The sequence below is a fragment of the Diabrotica virgifera genome, chromosome 10 (genome assembly GCF_917563875.1).
Source record: "Diabrotica virgifera virgifera chromosome 10, PGI_DIABVI_V3a".
In the NCBI taxonomy this organism is placed as follows: Eukaryota; Metazoa; Arthropoda; class Insecta; order Coleoptera; family Chrysomelidae; genus Diabrotica; species Diabrotica virgifera.
The window spans coordinates 48190479-48213266 of NC_065452.1; the positions used below are offsets into that span (position 1 = coordinate 48190479).

The following is a 22788-nucleotide window of genomic DNA, read 5'->3' on the forward strand; positions in this document are numbered from 1 at the left end:
TTAGACTTCGTCGGACTAATGCTGCACCCTGTATGTAGGGTGGGTGGGGGTAAAAACCGGCGGCACTATTAATCTAATAGTTGTGTTTATTAAGGTAAATAATATTGTTGACGTTCTGTTACGAGCTAATAAATGAGCCGATTGTCAGTCGTTATTGTGATTATTTAGATTTGTTTCCATATGATTACATCATATTTATGTTTATGTGTATATGCTTTGTAATTGTTGTAGCAGTAATTTATTTAAATAGTTCGCTATGGGGCACAGTCCCGCATGCGAGGCTTTGCTCCATATTGCCATTTAAAGTCTGTTGCATATTACTGTATAATCGTTTTAATGTTTCTGTTTTAGAAACTATAAAACCAAAAACCAGTATGTAGTGTTGATGGAAGACTAACTTGCAAAGAGGTATATCCATTAGATAGGTCGTTTTGTAAAATACAATAATATTGAGATTCATTACCTTGTCGCTTCACAGCAGTCACAAAATCGAAATCATTTAAAATAGGATTGGAGAAAACGATAAATCTTGAAAATGTAGTTAAAGTCTTTCGAGCTATTGGGATCTATCCCTTCAACTTAAATACTTTCTAGGAGGTTGAGTTTCTACCATCAGGTGTTACAGTTCAACAACTGGATCAAGAGCCATGCGATGATGATCCACAGTTAATATATTACTGAGAAAATCAGAATATTTGCCTTCTGTTTCCGAACATATTAGCTATGGCAGGTGGACGCACGGAATTGGTCGTTATTGACGGGACTCTAACAGAGCAATGGTACATCACACGGATTTTAGATCTTAATGTGAGATTATGGCGAGGAGCTGTGGGTGAAAATTTTGCATTTATGGATGACAACACACGCCTACATAGGACTCAAACGGTTAATGACTATCTTCAGACAGAAGGAATTCATCGTTTGGAGTAGTCTGCGATGTCTTCAGACATGAACCCCATTTAACATGCATGGAATGTACACTCCAGAGCTGTTCGTGCTCGAAGGAATCCTCCTAGAACCCATCATGAACTTAAAATTGCTTGTAAAGAAGAATGGGAGAATCTGCCACAGGAAATAATTATTGCTCCACTTGTTAGCAGCTAGAACTCAGGCGTGCATTGATGCCAGTGGTGAAAATACACAATATTACAATTATTATTATTGTTAAATACATTTTAATTAGAAATAAATTTTTAATTTCTTATTTATTAAAAAAAACAATATCTCTTTTGAAACAAAAACAATATGTCAACGTTATGATATTCTTTTTATAAACGATCTAAGTATAAGAGAAATTTCTGAAAATAGTTAATAATAGCGAGAATTTTGGGTACTGTATAACTTTTAAAACTATATGTATATAAATATAGTCTCTTACGATCTTATCTACATACATCGGAAAAGTCTAGCGATATTAAAAAAAAAAACACTTATTTCTTCTTTAATTAATAAATGTAAAGACTGAAATAGTTTTGTACACACTTATGACAACAAGTGAACAGGGAAAAGTGTACTTTTGAAGTGTGTAAAACAAATAGTTCCTAGCTGAGCGCTTTCGGCTTATAAAGCCATCTTCGTAGCTATGGTCAAAAGGTTCAAAATACCACTATGAAGAGAGATGGATCCCATGTACGATATACAAAAAATACTTCTATTACTTGTGCAGTTTTTTTAATGACGGAAAAAATATAGAAAAAAACCTTGTCTATCTGTTGAAAAAAGGTGGTCAATTCTTGCTGTTCTTAGTCGGAAAAGTTGAAAAAACATATACATTACAAGCACAAAGGACTTTCACGAAAAACTACATTACATATAACAAAAATTTGATCATGGTAAGGTCAAGAGACCTTATCATGCACACATCAGATGGTAAAGTCTCTTGACCTTACCATGATCAAATTTTTGTTATATGTAATGTAGTTTTTCGTGAAAGTCCTTTGTGCTTGTAATATATATGTTTTTTCAACTTTTCCGACTAAAAACAGCAAGAATTGACCACCTTTTTTCAACAGACAGACAAGTTTTTTTTTCTATATTTTTTCCATCATTAAAAAAACTGCACAAGTAATAGAAGTATTTTTTGTATATCGTACATGGGATCCATCTCTCTTCATAGTGGTATTTTGAACCTTTTGACCATAGCTCCGAAGATGGCTTTATAAGCCGAAAGCGCTCAGCTAGGAATTATTTGTTTTACACACTTCAAAAGTACACTTTTCCCTGTTCACCTGTCTTTTTTAATTGTTTTGAAGAAATAATAATAGATTTTTAATGTTTAGTAGTATTTAATATACAGCATAATTTGCTGAAATGTCAAAAATATCGAGAAGTACAATTAAAAAAAAAAAAAAGAATGTGTGTGTGTACTTTGTACGCACGTAAGAAGTTATACTTTTATTATTATGATTTCAACGAAATTAATATACTTAACAGGTTATTTGTATTTTATTTAAATATTAAACTAACTTTCTTTACCTACCACTTTTAAAAATTTTTTATTAAAACGATACCAAAAATATAAAAAAAATATGAATCGTCCGGGATTTGAACCCGGGACCTCTTGATCCCCGATCACACGCTATACCACTGCTCTATATCCCTTTTGCTTTGACAGGTTACAATATTTCTCATACATACTGACAAATTTAATACAAAATTACTTTAAATATACTTACTATTAATATAAAATATCTTATTCCCGAGGAAGAAAAATCCAAAGACAAAAAAATTATAATAAATAATACATTTACTAAAAACACTAATATATCCTTTTCACACCTTTTCTTGCACTGATATATTTATACATAACTTGAAAGATTCAGCAACTAAACGGCATACTGTCTGTGTGCGCATGTGCGCAGAATTATGAAATTTTACTCTCAATCGTGCCTAAAGAAGTGTAACTTCAAAAATAGGTTATCACAAAATATGGTCGTAATAAGAAAAAACCAAATGAATAAAAAATATCGCGCCAACTCTGGTTTATTAAGGCTCTACATATGTCGTTCATGTCAAAATGAGATTGTCGACACCCTGTTGAGTTATGTTTGCCCATTCTTCTATCAGCCGTTGAAGCATGTCGCATACATGCTCGATGGGATTCAGGTCGGGGGACTGTGCTGGCCAAGGCAACAGATCAATACCTTCGTTGGTAAGCTAGTATGTCACTCGGTGTGCGACATGTGAACGAGCATTATCATGCATGAGGTGGAAATTTTAACCAACCGCATCAGCAAACTGATGAACGATAGGTTGTAGAATGGTGTCGAGGTACTGCTGAGCTGTAAGAAAGCGGTTTGGAAACACGAGGTCCGTTCTGATACCGACTATTATTCCACTCCATACCATTACTGCACCACCTCTGTATATGTAAACGTCCTGAACATGTTTTAAGCGTTCTACATGTCCAAATCGTCTCCACACTCTTATTCATCGAGAATCTGGATGAAATCCAAATCTAGATTCCTCGCAGAATAAAACTGAAACCCAATCATTTGTATTCAAGTTTTGATATTCTTGATACCACTCTAATATTGCAGAGCGATTGCCTCTGGAGATAGGTGGACATCTCAATGGCCTTTGATTGTGGAGATTGGCTTCATGGAGACAATTTCCTACAGTATCATAGCCTACGGTTACCTGGTGTGCCCTCTACAAGTCGCTAACCAATTCAGGTGCTGTAATTGTTGGTTGTCTTCTAACGGTGAACACTAAAAATCGGTCTTGAGGTGCAGTTGCAACGCGCCCACGTCCTAGATGACCATAGGCTGGATTTCCCGTGTCACAAGAATGCCGCTAGAATTATCTTTGGTAGACTTTGGAACACTTTGGCAGACTGCCATGTGCTCAGCTTCATTAGTTTGCCGCATGCCACACTGAGAAGGTCTACAGCCCTATTTATCTCATCCAAAGTTAAATATCGTCGTTCGATGATACGCAAAAAACGATATTTTCAATGCACTAAATAAAAAAAGAACTTTATAGAATGAACAAAGTCGAATATTTACTGAAGTGTAAAAATATATAGGCCAGGGTAATAAGACAAAATATACCCTGTTTGTGACACTTCAACAGCCAGGGTACTGAAGCGTTTTTTCGACAGGTAATACCTATAAGAACAAATTGTAACTATTTCCTACGTACGATCTGGAGGCCATTTTTATTTATAAACAATTTAGTGTCAAAAAACGGCCTTTTTTTTCAAATTAATGGAAAGCAGTAAGAACTATGGTTTTATTAGTACAGACATCTTCGAGAGAATGGAAAACGCTTTAAAATGGCGTATTACAAAGTTTAATACACTCATTTATTGTTAATATAATTGCGAAAAGAGTCAAAATTTCAAAAAAATTAATTTTGCAATAACTATCGTAAAAATAAGTATACAGCTTTGAAATTTTTGACTAATGAGGGTTCTTTGGTGATTAATATGTGACAAAAATTTCAAAGCGATTCATTCAATTGTATAAATTTTATTCAAATTGTTTATCCCAGAGAGCTATTTTTTGCAATAACTTAAGTCAGAAAAACATAATGTTAGAACCATTCTACAGGTGTCAAATGAAAGGGCATGAACTAAACTTTCAAATTGGTTTAAAAACAGTGAATAAAAATGCATTTATTAGTAATAAATAATTACGCAAAATTATCGTCAATTTTTCTTTTTTTGAACCCTTTAAACTTTTTGAATACATTTTTTCCAAAATCTTATTTTTTACCGTTTTTTAGGTACATAACTACCAAGTATTGATATTTATATAATAATTAATGAAAAATTGTAATATATATATATATATATATATATATATATATAATTTTTTATATAAAAAAATAAAAAGTTTATAAGGAATTATATATATATATATATATATATATATATATATATATACATATATATATATATATATATATATATATATATATATATATATATATCTATATATATAATTTTTTATATAAAAAAATAAAAAGTTTATAAGGAATAACTGCACATACTTTTGCATAATTATTTATTACTAATAAATGCATTTTTTATTACCTTTTTTTAAACCAGTTTGAAAGTTTGGCTCATGCTCTTTCATTTGACACCTTTAGAATGGTTCTAACATTATTTTTTTCTGACTTATGTTATTGCAAAAAAGGCTCTCTGAGATAAAAAATTTGAATAAAATTTACACAATTCAATGAATCGCTTTGAAATTTTTGTCACATAGTAAGCACCAAAGAACCCTCATTTGACAAAAATTTCAAAGCTCTATACTTATTTTTACAATAGTTATTGCGAAATTATTTTTTTTTTAATTTTTAGTTTTTTCGCAATTATATTAACAATAAATGAGTGTATTAAACTTTGTAATACGCTATTTTAAAGCTTTTTCCATTCTCTCGAAGATGTTTGTATTAAGAAAACCATAAATCTTACTGTTTTCCATTAATTTGCAAAAAAAAAGGAAAAAATACTGTTTTTTGACACTAAATTATTTATAAATAAAAATGGGCGCCAGATCCTACGCAGGAAATAGTTACAATTTGTTCTTACAGGTATTACTTGTCGAAAACACGCTTCAGTATCCTGGCTGTTGAAGTGTCATGGAAAAAACCTTATTACCATGGACTAATAGTTTGTTTCTCTCCTGTAAAAAGCTTTGTCAAATATTCGTTATCACTTTTGCCGTTAAGTTTTACTCACAAAAATCTAAGGATGAGCCTCTGTATAAATTCAATTGAAATTAAATGATCACGTGAATTTATTTTTATTAATTTTATTAGGTTATAAAAATATCCCTAGATTTTTCCGATGTGTGTATTTTACTTACTTTTTCGACAACACTTGGAAAATTTGGCCGTCTGATGGCAATAACTTCCCGCTGGACAGTCCTGTCTGAAGGGGCCATTACCACAGTCAAGTTCTCGTTCTGTCACAGGGTCCGTCAACGGCTTCTCACCTTTGCAAGGCTTAACTTCCATCCCTATACGAGAAGACTCAGAAGTGTAAAAGTAATAAAACAATAGTAAATGTCGTCTTGAAACTTAGACATTAACACGAGAACTACGTAATGTACAGAGAGTGCAACTAAAACGTTAAGCGTGTATTGTGGGAGAGGTGTAAAATTTTAGGAGGTTTTTTTTATAAAAGTTTTTACATTTAACTATGTTGTGCATTGTTTAAGTAAGTTTTATTATTTTTTACAACCACTTCATAAACAAGTTTTTTGTACGTGGATCTTAAAGAACTTTGACTTTAATGACAGTCAAGATAATATAGATTTCGACGGTTGAAAGGTAAAAGGTTGTAACGTACAAATCAACTTTTTTCAGGAAGTAGAAAAAACGTTCCATTTAAGTTATTTATGAGGAATTAACCTAATAATTTTTTTCGTTAATTTATAGAGCAATTATTGATCTACTCATTAGTGAAAAAAATTATTAGGGTAATTCCTTATAAAATTACTTAAATGGAACGTTTTTTCTACTTCCTGAAAAAAGTTGAGTTGTGGGTTACAACCTTTTACCTTTCAACCGTCGCGTCGATTTGAATTCATGTAAAAAATACTAACAGTGATTTCGAAAACAGGCATCTTGGTACGAGAGCGTCAAAAACTGTAATTTGGAATTTATCAAAATAAAACCTGAAAAGATTTGTTGAAAGTAATATATCTTTATAGTAAACAAAATGGAAATATAATTTGTAAACATTAAGGTACAGCTCTACTCATACAAGAAATGCATAAAGATAAGGAGGCATAATTGCTTTACGGGAGAAGGAAAGCCGCCCTAGATACAATACACACCAAGTACCCAGCGCATGAGTGGCTCCACATCTACTGCGATGGATCCTCGATGCCGGACTCGGGAAGAACAGGAGCAGGATATGTCTCAACGTTCTTCAAAGGCTCCATAGCTGTGAGTGCCACTCTCACCAACTACGACGGCGAAATTGCTGCTATACACGAAGCTGCTAAAAATCTTGAGAATTTCCAACACCCCCAAAAAGTTGCCTTCTTTATCGACTTCCAAGCCGCAATCCTCGCTCTGTCGACAAGTCGATATACCGACTGTGCCAAAACAATATCTTGCCGCGTCCAGCTATTGAACTTGCTGGAAAAAGGGTGGCTGATTATTTTACAATGGATCCCTAGTCATATCGGCGTTGAAGGGAATGAAGCGGCGGATGAACTTGCAAAAGAAGGCACTATTCTTCCACGGCCCCCTAGCTTCCAATAGTACGCATCAGCAAAGTTCACCATTAGAAGAGGAATCAAAGCGAAGATAAAAGAGCAGTAAATACAAGTCCCTCGCAACTTGCTGAGACCCATTAGTGTTTTAGCCGTGTTCAGAACAACTACTGGGCATGACAACCTGGCCTCCCATCTACATCGCATCGGCGTCCGCTAAAATGACAACTGCCCACTATGAAATCAGCCCCAGATGGATGCTGCTCACCTACCAGTGTGCCCAACCCTGACAACGGACCCACCCGAGGAGGATGAAGATCGCCTACGATGAACGGCTCGTCTATACTGGTCAGCGCGCACCAAATGGCTAACATGCCAAGGGTGGGCGTTGGCTAGTAAGTAGGTAAGTAAGTAGCTTTACGGGAGATGATATGGACTGGCTCAGGAATCCTGGATAAAATGGAACTAAAATATCTACTACATGGGATACCCTACCTTTCACGAATTTGGTACAGGATTTATTGTAAGCATTAGGATTAAACAGCGTAATTGGCTTTAAGACTATTGATAACAGAATATTTGACTAATGTTCCATTAATATTGGGAAATCATTTAGCTACGCAACAATCGAAAAAAGAGCAAGATGAAAAATATATGTTATATGAGACAATGGAGTATGATAAGTGCCCAAAAACGCTGTTAAAATATTAGCAAGAGATTTTAATGCCAAAGTTAGAATAGAGAATATCTTTTTTCCCACCATCGGTAAAGAGAGCCATCGCAAACTTAAATGAGAACGGACTGAGACTCATAAACTTTGCTATAATCAAGAATAACGTAATAGGTGGGATACGATTTCCTCACAACGAAATACATAAGGGAACTTGGAAATCTCCTGATAAACATTCCCATGAAACAAATTTGGACTCTTGGACTCTTCGCACATGCGAGCGCCAAAAAATTGATGCTTTTGAGATGTGGTACTGGAGAAGAATGCTGCGCATACCTGGGACAGCTCATAGGACAATCATTTCCATTCTAAACCAACTCAGTATTAAAAAAAGGCTGTCCACAATATGTCTGCAGCAAATTTTGCAATTATTTGGTCACGTGGTTCGCAGAGGCGACGACAGTTTAGAGAGATTAATTGTTTCTGGAAACGTTCCGGGGAGAAGATCAAGAGGACGATCACCAACTAGGGATCTGACCAAATAAAGCATTCAGTTGGAAACTCATTCTGCGAAGCTCTTAGAGCAGCTGAAGATAAAGACCAATGGAGAAACATTGTTAGGAATATTGAAAGAAATCACGATCCTCAGTAATGGGGAAACGACAAGAGAGAGAGAGAGAGAAACAAATCTCCTGGAAACGATTAACCAAATAGATAATTCATAGGTAGTCATTGATTCAAGACAGTGTTCCAACGTTTTAGATGTTAAGTCTTTTAGAGGACCAAACATAAATAATGATCACTATTTGGATAAGCACAGTTTAAAGAAAGAATATCCAAAAATAAAAAGGAGATGGGAAAAGGTGGCGACGTGGTACCCAGGTTCACTGCTAAGGCACGTCATCTTTTGGAGTTTCGAAGATTTTCGGCACTAAATTGATAAAAAAGATTACTTCTTGGGGTTACTGAACACAAATATAACATCAGAACCTACCCTCGAAGAACCCAGTGTCCAGGGTGACTAATATTCACGTCATCATCTGGAATTTCGAGGCTTTTCTACACTAAATTGATGCAAATAAATTGCTCGGGGCATTTTAGGAGTTGTTAAACATGAATAAGCTATCAGAACCGATCTTCGAAAACCGAAAACCCTCGAAATTCCACACGATGACCTGCATATCAGTTACCCCGTGCACTAGGTGCTTTTAGGCATAGGCGTAACCAGGGGGGGATTTGGGGATTATTACCCCCCATTTGCATGTATTTTGACCTCCATACGCTTAACACCATTACTATTCCACACCCCACAGAGACCATCAAGTAGTTGTAACCCCCCATAGGATCATCCTGGTTATACCTCTACTTCTAGGGTCGGTTCTGATGCCATACTTGTGTTCAGCGACCCCAAAATTCCCACGAGTAATCTGTTTGTATCAATTTATCAATCTGTGCCGAAAACCCTCAAAACTCCAAAAGACGACGTGTCCCAGCAGTGACCATGACTACCAGGTGCTCCTAGGGTCGATTCTGTTGGCGTATTCGTGTTTAACGATTCCAAAAATCCCCGAGTAAACTGATTGCAACAATTTAGTGCCGAGAACTCTCGAAACTCCAAATGACGTCCCTCAGCAGTAACCCTGGACACTGGGTGCATCGGGGGTCAGTTCTGATTGCGCATTCGTGTTCAGTGACCCAAAAAACTCCCCGAATAACAAAATCTGGCCCTTAATAGACTGAATTTGACATGTTTATGAACTTGTGGATGCATATTATGCACTTTGAAACACAATTATGCATTTCCACCCATTTTTCTATAGTAGACTTTTTTCCTGACGTCATCCTGAACACAATGCAAAAAGTTGCAAGTCTCTAGGTGCTGTATTTAAAAAAGCGATTTATTCCGCTGTTTTTAGTGCTAAATTCCCTGGTCTAGTAGCAGATAACCTGAGGGAGTCAACCTTATATTAAAACAAGCTGAAGATTCGAGCATTATCATAACGAAAACTTTGTTTATTTACGTATTTTAATTCATAATATGGAAAATTGCTATTACGAAAAGTTGTTTAGAATTAATAATTATGATTTAATGTGCAATTATATCATTCTAATTTAGATGTTATGAACTATAAAGGCACTTTAATCTTGATCGAAATTCATATTTTTTATATACCTCGTATAAAATTAATAAAATTTTATATATGATGGTTGCATCATAAATCTTAGACCACGAAGAGCTTTTTATGAAGAATAACTGTTCTTTGTCAAATTTAAAATAAAAGAGTTATAAATGAAAATATTGTTGGTATCCATAATTTGAGAAAAATCTTCAAATATTTTTTTCCATTAGAAGGATGTAATTGCACATATCAGATCATAATTTTTTATTCCAAACAATAATATTTCATGTAGTCGGTTCGCTAAACTCAGACACAACTGGCTGGTGATTTTAGTCAATAATTTTGCCAATTTGGCAAAAAAATAATGACTAAATAGTTAATAAGTACTAAATAATTAGTAATTTTGCCAATTTTGGCAAAATTCGCAAAAAACAAAAAAAAAAATACCTACTAAAATCACTAGCCAGTTGTGTCGAGTTTAGCGAACCGACTATAGTAACCATTTTCATTTCATAACGAATGGAACAGTCCATTTGTCATTAAAGGGGAGGGCGTATACTCGTATAAACCTTTTTAAAGCGGTTAATAAATTATTGCTTTTAAAATATACTCAAATTGTATTTTTGTACATCTTATTTATTTTATATAATACCTAATTACATTCACTATCAAATGTCATTGATATTTTATTAATACTTAATTTAAAATTTAGTTTGACATTCACGAAATGTCAAACTCAAATAATGTAAATAACCTATGCTTTGCTTAACAAATCGAGATTCAAAAACTAGCCTACTTACTATCAACGATTTCAGCTGAGGTGTAGTGTGTCGGAAGAAAATAAATGGATTGTGACGTCACATTTAAGACTTTGAGGGCGATTATCTCGAAGACGGTTAGAGACATCGAAATGTCGTTTTCAGATTTGGATTCAGAAGAAAAAACTACATAAGAATCCATCGATAAATCTGATCTCAGTATTTCAGGAGCGACAACGCAACAACACACACACTTTTGCGAATTTATAAACGAAAAGTTTTCGTTGAAAATATTTCAAAAGCGATCCAAAGTTTATATGAGAACAACAACATATACTATGAATTAAAAATGATATTAAACATAAATTCATTAAATTAAATGTCTATGGTAAAGATGTTGCTTCTCGTTCAATCTCTACAAGATATGTCATAACCACACACCAAAAAATGGACTAAAATAGTAAAATCGATGAAACCAGGAGAATCCCTTGTTCACATTTGCTTTTTTAGGCCAAAGTAGTCGTAAATTAAGATCAAGATAATATCAAGATTATATCATTACAAATTTAAATGAACTTTGTCAACAAAGTTGATTATGAATATATGAATAAATCCGGAGTAAATCCGATTAAGAAATAAAACCAAGAAAAATGGATGAACAGAGCTTGAAAAATACAATAATATAACAGGAGCGTAAAATATTTATAGGTGGGTATTAAGATTATCAAAGTGGAAGAAATAGTTACAAATAATGAGGTAAGGCAGAACCAGAATATGTTAGTAGAAATATATTTAAGACAGGAAAATTACCAAAGTTAGATTATCCTCTTAATTATATATATAACACCGGTTTATAGCGTCCTGCGCCTTTCGGTTCCTATTTTCCAGCCGTGTCAATCTGTCCAATCTCCTGGTCGTAGATCTCTCTCAGACATTGCTTTCTGGATTCCACTTATCCAGGTAGTTTTCGGTCTGCCCCTTTTCCTTCTTTCCGGGAGTTGCCACTCCATTTTAGCTTTGGGAGTCGATGGTCCTCCATTCTTTATACATGGCCATACCAACAAAGTTGTTTTCGTTGAACTACTTCTATTGCGTTTGTTTTCCCATTCATAATATCTCGTACTCGTTTATTCATTATATGTGAGACCATGGAGATGCAGGTCGATCTTCGCCAGAAGTCCATCTCCAGTGCGAGCAACTTCCGTTCTGTTCGCTTATTCAGTTGCCAGGTTTCACATCCATACAGTAACAAGCCTTTAAATATGCTATTATATAGCTGTGTTTTCTTTTCTTTTGATATGGTTTTTGACCAAAGTAGTGAGTTCAAAGCTCCTATTACTTTCTTTCCTCATCATGCAACTAGAGAAGTTCTTGATAATTTCCCAAAATCGCAGCATAGGCCGGTGATAACAACCATGGGCATCACTATTCCCATTATAAACTCAATTCCTCTGCCTAGATGGAACTTTCGTAAGGCAAACTGGGATAAGTACCAAGCACAATTGGAGAAAGTTATCAGATATATTGAGCCTAAGGTAGAAAACTACGGAAGATTCGCCAAACTTATAATTAGCTGTGCTAAAAAACATGTTCCACGTGGCCTAACCAAATCCTACATCCCATGCTGGACCGAAGAATGCAAAGACCTGTATGATCAATATGAGCAAACCAGAGACCCAGATCTAAGGGAACAACTTCTAGAGTCTCTAAATTCTGCAAGAACTACCAGGTGGAGGGAAACTCTCGAAAACCTTAACTTCACGCATAGCAGTCGCACTGCCTGGAACCTGCTCAGAAAACTGGACACAGGCGCTAGTATCCCAACAACTAACTCTTCATTGCCAATTCCAGAAGATATAGCGAAACGCATTGCGCAAATCTCCAAACCAGTCATAGAAAAGGCTCATAAAAGAGAAGTACGATATCAGCTCAAAAAGATCAAAACTGCATCTCAACAAAGCCTACCCATCATGAGGCAAATAGAGACCGAGGAACTTTTCAACGCTCTAGACTTAATTAAGTGCCGCAAAGCTGCAGGAGTTGACAAAATATATCCTGAGTTCATAAAACACATTGGTCCAAAAACTCGAAAGTGGCTCCTCGACTTCTTCAACCAGATAATGACGACGCAAAAGCTCCCCAAACTATTCAAGCAAAGCAAAGTCATCGCAATCTGTAAACCAGGCAAATATGCTTCATTGCCCGAGAGTTACAGACCAATCGCCCTTTTAAGTGTCTGCTATAAGATCTTTGAGAGGATAATCTACGCGAGTCTTTTACACTCCGTAAGCGAAAATATTCCCGTAGAACAAGCTGGATTTATGCCAGGAAGGAACTGCAGTGATCAAGTTCTTTCTCTAACCACATTTATTGAAAATGGCTTCCAAAAGAAAATCAAAACGGCAGTAGCATTCATTGATCTGACTTGTGCTTACGACACGGTATGGAAAGAAGGACTACTACTAAAATTGTACCAGATGGTACCATACCAATCATTTAATAAGCTAATAAATCAAATGCAGTGTGACAGATTATTCCAAGTTAGCGTTAATGGGAAAACTAGTAAATACAGAAATTTACAGAATGGGTTACCCCAAGGATCGGTTCTATCGCCGCTCCTGTTTAACATTTACACCTCAGACGCTCCCACTACAATCTCAGGCAAGTTTTTTTATGCAGATGACATGGCTTTAGGCATACAAGAAAGAAACATCGAGAACGCCCAAGCTATCCTAGAAAGCGACTTACATACTATTAACACATATTTTAAAAAATGGGGCCTTCAGCCAAATCCCACAAAAACAGAAGTTACTGCCTTCCATCTAAATAACCGGGAAGTGAACTACAGACTAAACATAGAAAGCGAAGGGGTTACCCTAAAACATAACCCAAATCCAAAATATCTCGGTGTAACACTGGATCGTACTCTAACTTTCAAGGAACACTTACATAAAACTGCAGCTAAAGTAAAAACTCGCAATAATATCATTCACAAGCTTGCAAACACCTCTTGGGGAGCCAATGCAGACACAATCAGGACAAGCGCTCTTGCATTAGTCTATTCAACAGCCGAATATTGTGCTCCAGTCTGGCTAAACAGTCACCATACTAACGTCCTAGACACACAACTAAATCAGACAATGAGGTATATTACGGGGACCATAAAAAGCACACCAACTCAGTGGCTTCCAGTTCTAAGCAACATTGCACCAACCAAAACACGACGGTTAGCTGCCCTTAAATCACAATACCAGAAATGTCAAAAGAATCCCTCATTGCCAATAAATACCGACATAGATCAGTTAAACCAGGGCCAATTGCGGCTGAGATCTCGAAACCCGCCAACAAGAACAGCAAAAAATCTTCCAAACCATTTCACAATCGATGAGCATTGGATAAGCGAATGGAATGAAGAAGTGAACAATGCACACCTAATAGGAAATCCCACAGTCAAACTCAACGGTTTCTCTCTTCCGCGTCGAGAATGGTGTAATGTGAACCGAATCAGGGCAGGTCATGGAGTGTGCAATAAATCACTTAACCAATGGGGTATCGCAGACAGCCCGCTATGTGACAAATGCAATGCTGCTGAACAAACAGTCCACCACATTACACAAGAATGTCCAGCCACACGATTCGAAGGAAGCTTAATCGAAATCCACGAACTAACTCCTGAGGCAATGGAATGGCTCCACAGTAGCAATATCCGCCTTTAATGTTTTCATTTATATTCTTACAATCTATTGTATGTTTTAGCAATGTGTAAAGTTCATACGAATATATATATACTTTCTTTCCTTTCATAATTCTTTCCTCTATTTCGAATTCTGTCCTTCCACTTTGTTGTATTCTCGTTCCAAGATATACATAATCACAGCTTGGCTCGATAACCATATCCTCTAGTTGTAACTCATTTATCTGTCCTTCTATACACATATATTTCGTTTTCTCTATATTAACTTTTAGGCCCCATTTTTTGTATTCTCGAAACAGCCGGTTTGTTATAAATATTAGATCATTTTTATCCTGGGCAATCACCACCTGATCGTCAGCAAAATGCAGTGTGTATAGTGTTGAATTGTCGTTTAGCTGTATCCCCATTCCAGAACATGATATCCGCCACTTATTCAAGACATCATTTATATAGATTTTAAACAGTGTTGGCGATAAGCTGCATCCCTGTCGTAGTCCCTTACTTACCATGAAGCTATCGGATAATCTGTTGTTTATTTATATGTTTGCTTGGATGTTCTTATAGAATTTTTGTACTGCTTTTATTAAAGAGTTATATTAATAGGGATTTTTTCCAGGACTTGCCATAATTTACAAAGCAATACGGTATTATCTGCCTTAGTTAGATCGACTAATAGCAGATGTATTCCTCTGTCTCTGGCTATTTTTTTTTCGAGTTGGTTGAGCGTGAAGATATGGTCGATGCAGGATCTTCCTGCTCGAAATCTTGCTTGTTGTTCGATCTCTAAAGGCGCGTATTCATTTTATATTAGTGTTTATTATCCTCTTATTTGTCAATACAAAATGCAACAAATATGTACTTCTATCAGATGCATTAAAAAGACATGCAAAAATTTTGTCTTATACAATCATTGTGTGCAAAAATGTTGTTACTAATATTAATAATATTTTTATATTAAGTAAGTGTAAAAAGTGTTTACTGGTTTGATTAATGATTTAGAAAACATGACCCAGAAATTTGTATTTAAGCAAAAAATAAGAACAGCTATCTAAAGAAAATGATAACATTTAACACGACAAATTTACTTGTTTATAGTTTAATAACATAATTGTTCAGCAATTTCTTTTGTAGTGATTTTTAGTCTAAGAGCTAGTGAACCCTCCGACTAACGGTCGTCCTGTAAGGCTAGAAATTTTTCTAGTGATAATTCATAGCACACCAAGGCTAGAAACCATGACCTGGCAGGCATCAGCGGTGCACGTGTATCTACCAGGTGAATGGAAAAGTGCAAATTTAGGGGATAAAATAAACTTTCTCCTGTAAGGTTTAATTCGTGTTTGAGTAAGTCATTTAGAAGAAATGTGTACAATGACAGGCGATTCTGAAGAGCATAAGACCTTGCCAGGCGAGGGGATAGATTAAAGGTTTTTCCTAAAATTATTATTTTTGCATCGAACAAATTTTTTTAGGTTTTTTGAATCATTCCAAACAGAAAAGGTCTTTAGTGATTTTTCTCTTAAGTTAATAGTTTTTGTTATATAAGCGATTGAAAATTTTGAAAATTGCGAAATCGGCCATTTTTAACCCTAAATCGGACATTTATCTAAAAATTTCAATGTTGCCAAGGTACGTAGATATTCTTTAAACATCGATTGATTAAATCCCTAAGAGTTTTTTGCAATAAAATATCGAAAACCCCTTTGTTTTTTTAATTGCTAATCAAGCGGGCGCTACACTGTAGTATAAGTGAGGACGTTTAAGTTTGCATAAATTCATTATCTCGAGAATGGGCAAATTTCAAGAGAAATCCTCAGACAGTTCGATTTTTATTTTTGAATTAGGACTTTTGGCATATATATAATACTAGTGACGTCATCCATCTGGGCGTGATGACGCAATCGATGATTTTTTTTAAATAAGAGTAGGGGTTGTGTGATAGCTCATTTCAATGGTTATTTAATTCTCTATTCAGTAATATAAACATTAACATAATTATTTATACAGGGTGTACAAAAAAAATTTAATCAAAGTTAATTTAATAAAAATTTTTTTTTTGTACCCCCTGTATAAATAATTATATTAATGTTTATATTAGTGAATAGAGCATTAAATAACCTTTCAAATGAGCTATCACTCAACCCCTACTCTCATTTAAAAAATCATCGATTACGTCATCACGCTCACATGGATGACGTCACTAGTATTATATATATGCCAAAAAGTCCTAATTTAAAAATAAAATCGACCTGTCTGACGATTTCACTTGAAATTTTCCCATTCTCGAGATAATGAATTTATGCCAACTCAAACGTCCTTACTTATACTACAGTGTCACGCCCGCTTGATAATCAATTAAAAAACAAAGACGTTTCTGATATTGTATTGCAAAAAACTCTTTGGGATTTCATTCACCAATGTTCAAAGAATATCTACCTACCTTGGCAACTTTGAAATTTTTAGATAAATGTCCGATTTAGGGTTAAAAATGGCCGATTTCGCAATTTTCAAAATTTTTAATCGCTTATATAACAAAAACTATTAACTTAAGAGAAAAATCACCAAAGACCTTTTCTGTTTGGAATCACTCAAAAAATCTAAAAAAAATTGTTCGATGCAAAAAGAATAATTTTAGGAAGAACCCCTAATCTTTCCCCGCGCCTGGCAAGGTCTTATGCTCTTCAGAATCGCCTGTCATTGTACACATTTCTTCTAAATGACTTACTCAAACACATACTTAAATTTAAACCTTACACGAGAAAGTTTATTTTACCCCCTAAATTTGCACTTTTCGATTCACCTGGTAGATACACGTGCACCGCTGATGCCTGCCAGGTCATGGTTTTTAGCCTTGGTGTGCTATGAATTATCACCAAAAAAATTTCTAGCCTTACAGGACGACCGTTAGTCGGAGGGTTCACTAGCTCTTAGACTATTTTAAGCAATTATTAAATTTTAATAGAGAACAATTAGATGACAAAAATTGAGAAGAATACTGGAGAATTTTTGAAAAAAATGCTGGGTAGTACCTACGACATTGTATTTTTTTAAATTCGTATAAAAATGCCATTTCGAATAAAAAAATTAACTAACTTCCTACGTGTTGATACATCTAAATTATTTTAAATGTTTATAAGCTTAACATCATAGTTCTTCTATACAGTTATTTTAAATATTTAGTATATAAACTTTTTAATCGTTAAATTATTTAATTTGACAATATAAGCCTTTCTGTTCAAGTTGAAATCACAATTCATGTCGACCCAATAATTAACGCATAATAACGTTGTAGATAAAAGCTTTCTGGGATAAACAATTTCAATTTTGCAATAACTATAAGTGAACCAGCCATCTTAAAATTATAGCTAAATACTTGTGATAGTTTCCCCATTCTCACACAAAAAAGTTTTTTTGTGAATTTTTAGAAAAGTTGTTAATAGTTTTCAAAAAATCGACTTTTGAAGCCATCTTTGCAATAATTCAGCAACAAATTAACAAAAATAACTTCAGAAATTCTCATTTTAATGCTGGGGCCACAGTAACGTCTAATGCCGTTAACTAACGCATTATTTGTCATCTCTGCTATGCAAATAATGCGTTAATTAACGGAATTAGACGTTACTGTGGCCCCAGCATAAAGGATTTTCAATGTTTTTCAGTAAAATTGTGTCACTCATCCATACAATTGATCGGCCTTCTCTTTTCTAATTGTAAAAACTGAAATGGTTTTGTACACACTTATGACTACTGAATGACAGGGAGAGAAGAGTACTTTTTAAGTGTGTCAAACGTTTAATTCCTAGCTGAGCGCTTTCGGCTTATAAAGCCATCTTCAGAGCTATGATCAATAATTTCAAAATACCACTATGACACAGTATAAAGAGGGACAGTAGAACCACTCTCCGAAAAATTGGAAGTAAAATCTTTAGTCGCGCATGGCGACCGCGCAATGTTCCTAGTCGCTTTTGCCCCACTCTCGCATTGCTAGTCGCGTAGAAACGTACGGATTTTAACAGGGAAAACCCGCATCCACCACTGGTGAATTACCAATTTCGTACTGCCGGTATTACTTCTTGAGATCAAAGTGCCGACATGGAAGCGGTTTTACTGGACTATGAAGAGAGACGGATCCCATGTAAGATTAAATAAAACTTTTTCTTACGCAGTGATCGAAAAAACTTTGTTCGACATTTGGAAAAGAATTTTGTTGTCGGTTGTGAAATTTTGGTTGTTACATTGAAAAAAACATCTAATACAGGCACAAAGGACTCTTACAAAAAACTCATTACAAAATTTGATCATGGTAAGGTCAAAAAACTCTAAGGGTTTTATTCGTGAAGGGTTTAAGTACATTTCGAGTACCTACTTAAGTACATTTCAAGTACTTAAGTACTCTTAGAGTACTTAAGTACTCTTAGAGTAGGTTAAGTGTTTTTTAAATTGCAAGTAAAAATATATTTAAAACTAATTTAAGTACTATGTACATATGTACAAATATTTGTCGTAATACTATCGCAATACGTCGTAAAGTTTCAAGTACCATCACACGTATTTTTTGGAGTACTTAGAGGAAAGTACTTAAGTACATTTTTTAAGTACTGTTGGTACTTAACACATTCGCGGTCATGACTGCATATGAAGTCATTTGCTCCATAAGAATACGTGTATAAAATGACAGCGTGTCCGCGAATGTGTTACGTACAATTTCTTGGGAAAATCGTTACTTCCCTGGCCTGTAAGTTTATCCCCAGAAACGATAACAAATTAAAGATGTCATCAATAAATAGCTATAAACAGCATACAAACAAACAAATATGTAAGCTTCGACAAAACATGCTAGTCCTTTTGACATAAATTTTCATATTGTGACAGCCGTTAAAACTCAAACTTCAGCTCAAATGGGGTTCGTTAATTGACTAGTATGAATTCATATTTGTGATTACATTTATGTATATGATAATAAACAAATTAATTACCATCTTGTATCATAGCCATGCTATTATCCTGCTTCATGGAAATAATAATAAAGCACGTGTTTTATGAACTAAATTAATCACTGCATTGATTTGAATGTTTATCAGCAATCATTAAATTGTTGAAAATAAATTAATGCCTATCTTTCAATGCAAACATATTTGCACAGTCTGGATTGTTTCGATGGCACAATTACTATATACGGGGAAATTATCCAGAATAATCATGTCAATTAGTTTTTAGAAAACTCTACAACTAAATTTAGCGGTTTGTGAAGGAAACTCTAGTTATCCGCATTACGCGTTTAATTATAATTTATTGGTATCAATCAATATATGCTAATATTATTTAAATGAAAGTTTAGCTTTAAAATTGAATATACCTATATATACTTATTACAGAAAAATAAAGTTTTTGGAAATATTATTAAAAACAATACTAGAGTTTCGGTGGATATTAATAATTCCAATAAATGTCTAGATTGAAAAATTTCTTTCTTTGTTTCTTTCTTTCTCCCCTTTCATTTTGCCCTTTCAAGGTATCGGGGATTTGGGCTAGCTAATGCTATGAAACCGAAACCACAGAAAAACAAATTCAACCCAGTAAACTCGCTAGTTAAGAAAATTAAGGGAACTTAATCCCAATAAGTTATTATTTACGTCTGTTATGTAATCTGAGTTTATCTTTTTTAGGTATTTTGGTTGGTTTTTCATTGAAAGTTCCCCCTAAGGCAAATTTACCCTCCCAAGACAAATTTCTAGATCCGCCACTGCCTCTGACACGAAAAAAATCTTTAATTCTAGTCCCCAATTCCGAAATGGCAGACAGTGGATCTGTCTGAGTCCTTCAACATTTCCCAAATGTACGCATCTGGTTGCGTTAGTTCTGGTGAGTGGCAACTCACAAAATCGCGCAGTATTCGAAGAGACTGCCTCGCAGTGTGACAGGTTGTCCCGTCCTGCTGAAACCATAGTTGATTTTAAACTTGAACCGTTTTCGTGACCTTTTCCGTATGATCGAAAATAGTACTCCACCAAAAAAACTTTTTCTGCAAAACTGAGAACCATTCAGAAGTATTTGATACATTTATTTTTCTCAAGAATTTCCCTGTAATTTGTCTTTCTATCGAGTCAAATGCTGTCTATGTTCTGTGTTATCGAGCTTTATGTGAACTGGTACGTCGGAGTATCTCCCAAAAACTTTCTTACGCATCTAAATGTTGAGTGTAGTATCGCTTTCTGCATGAATTAGGTATTTATTAAGACCCATTTGCTTGATATTCCCTAGGTTCTTCAGAATCACTACAGTAGTAGAGAAAATATCGTATGGGTACTTTCAAAGTATCGTATGGGTACTTTCAATTCCATATTGTCCTTAATCCTTACTTGTATTTCCAGGTCTCTGGAGATATCACCTTATCTAATAGTTTTGCCGGACTAGTAAGTTTGTTAACTAGTATGAAATATAATCATCTGATCCTTACTGACAAGTAGAAAACCTTCTGTCTCGGGAAATATCTTTACTGATGTCAACCAATAGTTAAGACACTATAATTGTCGACATATTATTGGTTTATTTCATTAAGACGTCGTCCATGCAGAGGTTTGCTCATCCAGATATGCATTTTTACTGTTTAGAATGGATCATAGTAGAACGTTTTTAATAACCTTTTAGATGAGGTATCTTGTTTGTTTGTGTAACAAATAGTTGGGGGATATCAATGTGGTTTCGGCAGGCAGAAGTCCACAATAGATCAGATCTTCGTCTTGAGGCAAATCTTGGAAAAGGCTAGTGAATTTAATATAGACACACATAATCTCTTCATTGATTTTGAAAGTGCCTATGATAGTATCCATCGAGAATTTCTGATCTACGTCCTGAAAGAGTTTAATATGCCAACTCAACTCATTGATGTAGTAAAAGAAACACTTAAAGTACAAAGCAAAATTCGAATTCAAGACGCACTAAGAGATACAATCCATGTTAGAACGGGCCTACGACAGGGGGATGCCCTATCCTGTATTCTATTCAACATCACATTAGAGAAAATAATTAGAGAGTCAAAAGTCAATACCAGAGGAACAGTAATAACAAAAATGTACAAATGTACAAATATTGGCATCTTCAGATGATGTTGATATCATAGCTAGAAGCAAAAGACAAGTGATAGAAGCATTTAATGCGATAGAACGAGCGGCACAAAACAGTGGCCTAAATATTAATGAAATAAAAACCAAATACATGAAGGCCAGCAAATCGACAGGCCAAAGAAACCTACAGAATCTTACAATAGGAGACTATAACGTCGAAAGCGTAAAATTTTTTACATATCTAGGTTCACTAGTTACCGCAGATGACAATGTCAGCGAAGAAGTTAAGAGAAGAATACATATTGCTAATAAAACATATAATGGGCTAATTAAACATCAAAGATCTAACAACATCACGAGAAAAACCAAATGCAAAATATATAAAACCCTGATAAAACCGGTCCTTATATACGGATCAGAGACATGGATACTGTCGAAAAGCGATGAAAACTTATTAGGTACGTTTAAACGAAAAATCCTTCGACACGTATATAAAGGGGTGAAAGAAAATGACGTATGGCGCAGAAGATATAATTTTGAACTATACGCAGCATACAACGAACCCGACGTCATAACATCCATAAAGATCGGACGTCTGCGCTGGATGGGCCATGTTGAAGGGATGTTCGAGACCGAAACACCAACACATATAATGAGGCAAACACCGGTAGGGAGAAGGTCAAAGGGAAGACCCAAACTTAGATACATGGAACAAGTGGAACAAGATCTGAAAACACTTGAGATTACCCACTGGAAGAACAAAACAAGGAACTGAACAGAATGGAGGAAAATCCTAGAACAAGCCAGGACCTAAAAAGAGTTGTCGAGCTACTGATATTCAAAATCCACAAGGAAAAAGTTTTCCTGTAGTTGGCTGTATACCATGTAATACAAAAAACAATAAAATCATTTATAAAAGGTATATATTTAAAATCCCTAAGAAGGGCTACATCACAGAGCTAGCTTTCGATTGGTTGACCAATCATCGTCAATGCTTACGTGACTTACATGCTAATCACCAAGATATAGTATTACAAAAATATGTGGGTAAATACCCTTTACAAGTAATCCGTCAAGGAAACAGGTTAAAAATGCGAACTTGAGCATGGATGTTTAAAATATTCCATTAATACGCCCTAGGTAACATCTGAGCTATGATTTGACTTGTTCACATGATTACAGTATGGCAGCAAGTGCCAAGAGCAAAGATATTCAAATTGTTTATAATGTGAAAAATGTTACTGCATTCGGCATACATTATTTGTAGGTAAACAATTAAACATTAACATACTTTTTTAAATACATGAAAA

The 22788-nt window shown here is 34.8% G+C and overlaps 1 protein-coding gene across 1 annotated transcript in view; it reads right to left on the reverse strand.

Moving 5' to 3' along the window:
- LOC114330735 (agrin-like) overlaps positions 1-22788 on the reverse strand; it is a 245440-nt gene that overhangs the window by 78442 nt on the left and 144210 nt on the right. The window contains exon 9 of the mRNA XM_050662959.1: positions 5817-5969. Coding sequence (XP_050518916.1) covers positions 5817-5969 — 153 coding nt within the window. The remainder of the gene's footprint in view (positions 1-5816; positions 5970-22788) is intronic.